Source organism: Drosophila virilis, chromosome 3 (genome assembly GCF_030788295.1).
Source record: "Drosophila virilis strain 15010-1051.87 chromosome 3, Dvir_AGI_RSII-ME, whole genome shotgun sequence".
Taxonomy (NCBI): domain Eukaryota; kingdom Metazoa; phylum Arthropoda; class Insecta; order Diptera; family Drosophilidae; genus Drosophila; species Drosophila virilis.
The window spans coordinates 27,831,365-27,834,708 of NC_091545.1; the positions used below are offsets into that span (position 1 = coordinate 27,831,365).

The 3,344-nt window shown below is 47.9% G+C and overlaps 2 protein-coding genes across 2 annotated transcripts; both read left to right on the forward strand.

Annotated features, from left to right (window-relative positions):
* On the forward strand, positions 1 to 540 carry LOC138911091 (uncharacterized). The gene has a single exon (XM_070208263.1). The coding sequence runs from the start codon at positions 1 to 3 to the stop codon at positions 538 to 540; it is 540 nt and encodes a 179-aa protein (XP_070064364.1).
* A 303-nt stretch (positions 541 to 843) lies between these two features.
* Positions 844 to 1,881, forward strand: LOC138911092 (uncharacterized). The gene is made up of 3 exons (XM_070208264.1): positions 844 to 1,273; positions 1,463 to 1,611; positions 1,687 to 1,881. Exons 1-3 carry the CDS (start codon positions 844 to 846, stop codon positions 1,879 to 1,881), a joined length of 774 nt encoding a protein of 257 aa, XP_070064365.1.
* Positions 1,882 to 3,344: the final 1,463 nt, after the last annotated feature.

Here is a 3,344-nt window from a genome sequence, read left to right on the forward strand (position 1 = left end):
ATGGGGCACTCTCAAGAAACGATTTTCGGCTGGATCCTTACAGGCCCCGTTTCTAAGACCAGTGCCAAATCGGTCGCATCCTTTTCGACTCAAGTCTCGCTGAATCCAAATGCGATCTTGGATAAACTGCTCATAACATTTTGGGAGGAGGAGGATATTCCAGTAAAGCTAGAAAAGGAATCTGACCTGTTTTGTGAGCGCAATTTCCAAAAAACCACTAAAAGGGATAAAAACGGCAGATACTTGGTCACACTACCATTCAAGAATTCCGATCACATCCAGCTAGGCCATTCAAGGTCCATCGCACTAGCTCAATTTCTACGAAATGAGAATCGTCTGGCAAAAATTGCCCCCCTTAAGGAGCAGTACGATGCGGTGATCCAGGAATATCTGGACTTAGGTCACATGCGACAAGTCCCTCCAAGCAATGGTTCGGATAACTTTTATCTACCACACCATGATGTTCACAAGCCTGACAGTACCACGACCAAGCTCCGCGTAGTAACGCCTCCCACCCGTCATCGAATGGTAAAGGTCTGAACGATGTGCTACATGCAGGGCCCGTTCTGCAATCCGACTAAGCATTCAAATTCTAAGATGGCGCTTCTTCCGATATGTCTTCAATGCCGATATCACGAAAATGTATCGGCAGATACTTGTGCATCCCAAACACACGCTGTATCAGAGAATTCTGTTCCGAACAAAGGACAACGAGCTTCGTGACTTCGAACTCAGTACAGTCACGTAAGGAGTTAACTGCCCTTTTTGGCAATCCGGGTACTACATCAGTTATCTATCGTTCGTTCGCTCTATCCCTTAGCAAGTCACATTATCGCAAACAATATGTATGTTGACGTTGTACTAGCGGGAGCCCATTCCAAATCAACGGCAGATCAAGCAATTGCAGAACTCCGCAAAGCCCTTGAATCTGCCGAGTTCCCCTTGCGAAAATGGACATCAAATGAAAAGGACTCGCTAAAAGCGATTCCCAAGGACCACTTGCTTCGCGCCGACTTCTTAGAGATCGAAGAAACCTGTTCGGCAAAGACACTCAGGATCAGATGGAAAGCTGACACCGATGAGTACTCTTTCGCTCCATACGAGCTAACAACCAAACAGTCCGTCTCCAAACGTGAAGTTCTTTCACAGATTGCCAAACTGTTCGATCCAGCAGGTTGGCTGGGTCCAGTTATTATTCGGGCAAAAATATTCAAGCAGGAGATCTGGCTCCAAGAACTGGGCTGGGACGATCCGCTACCTGAGAGTCTTCTCAGTAAGTGGAATTTATTTCTGCAAGAGTATTCGGGCCTCAGTGCGATTCGCATCCCTAGATGGGTCGAATTCCGCCCACAGGGGACTTTTCAATACCACGGGTCTTGTGACGCTTCGCAGCGTGCATATGGGGCTGCCATTTACGTGCGCACTGAGATACAAGATCGCATCTCAGTACATCTTCTAACAGCGAAAACGAGGGTCGCTCCGGTCAAAACGGTATCCTTGCCACGACTAGAGCTGTGCGGAGCAGCACTTCTGTCCGAGTTATCCGCTGCACTCAGTCCCCAGCTACCTTCCGCTGGCGGCGACTGGTTCTATTGGACGGAATCCACAATTGTGCTAGCTTGGCTTCATAAGCCACCATGCGCCTGGACTACCTTTGTAGCAAACTGAGTCGCAAAAATTACTCAGGCCACCGACTCCGATAAATGGTCCCATGTGCGATCCGAGTACAATCCAGCGGACCTAGCGAGCATAGGTGCCACACCACAAGTGTTAGTCAACAATGAGCTGTGGTGGCACGGGCCAGAATGGTTACGCCTACCTCAGAACCAATGGCCCATTCCTTCAGATCCCCTCCCAGATACGACAATAGAGTACGATTAAAGTAAACCTCGCAAGCACGGCTCCCTCATTTTCTTTCCTCGAGCGCTTCTCCAAGTTCGATCGAGCCCTGCGAGAGTTAGCATACATCTATCGCTTCTTCAATTGTTGCAAACAATTGTCGCTCCCGTCAACTATTGAAATTGACAGCAACGAGATTTCTTATGCACAAGAAAGACTCATTCTCCTGACCCAGAGACAAGCATACTCGTCAGAGTACACTTGCTTGAGCACGAAGAAACAGCTCACTTCCAGCAAACTCCTTAATTTGAACCCCTTTTTAGATGGTAAGGGAATTATTCGAGCATGTGGTCGTGTAAGACCGGCCGAAGCACTCGGCTACCATGAGCGGCATCCAATCATACTGCCATACACATGTACATATTCGCGTCTCTTGACCGTTTTCACCCATCTTATATTCTTGCATGGAGGCAACCAGCTCATGATGCGTTTAATACGATCACAGTACTGAATTCCAAAGCTGAAGGTGTTGGTTAAGTCCACAATCCATTCCAGCAAAATCTGCGTCATTCGAAAAAAGAAATTGCAAACGCAGCTCATGGGCGACTTGCCAGTGGAGAGAGTTACATTCTCTCGGCCGTTCACTCACACAGGAGTCGATTTTGCAGGCAACTTCGATGTGAAAAATTACACAGGTCGAGCCTGTCTTATTACAAAGGGCTACGTGTGCGTCTTTGTCTGCTTCAGCACCAAAGCCATCCATCTAGAAGCTACATCTGACCTGACCATAGAAAAATTCCACGACGAGGGTGCCCAAGTCAAATGCATTCCGACAACGGCAAAACCTTCGTCGGAGCGGCCAAAGTCCTCTCGCGCGATTTTGTAGAAGCGCTTAAGACTCAACTCCGGGTCACTTACAGTCTCCAGAAACTGTCCTGGCACTTCAACCCTCCTAGTGCACCGCATATGGGTGTCCTGTGGGAGGCAGGTGTAAAGAGTTTCAAAAATCTATTTTATAAGTCTACATCGACCTCCAAATACACCTTCGTATAGCTTTCCACGCTCCTATACAAAGTTGAAGCATGCCCGAATTCAAGACCGACATCTCTAATGTCGGAAGATCCTACTGATCTCCTAGCTCTGACTCCAGGTCATTTTCTAGTCGGGGGTCCTCTACTTCTGGTTTTGGGCTCGGATATCTACCCAGACTTAATTCTCTAAGGCGTCCTGCCGAGCCATGGCGGCGCACCACTGTCCCAAAAAACGGTCTTCGGGTGGATAATGTCCGGCTCCTGCGCTCACCAGTAGGAACAGAGCCATATCCCTTTCCCTTTTTCTTTTTGCAATACTGCAAGATAAGCGAGTGTTCATACAAGAAGTGTATCCGGCAGTCGCCATCCAACCGCCATGTAACTCCGGAACCACTATTACATTGTAATGCTGTAGAACAGCAGAAAAAATAACCTGCAAGCGAACAAACGTGTTTTTTTTCGAACCTTCTTAAT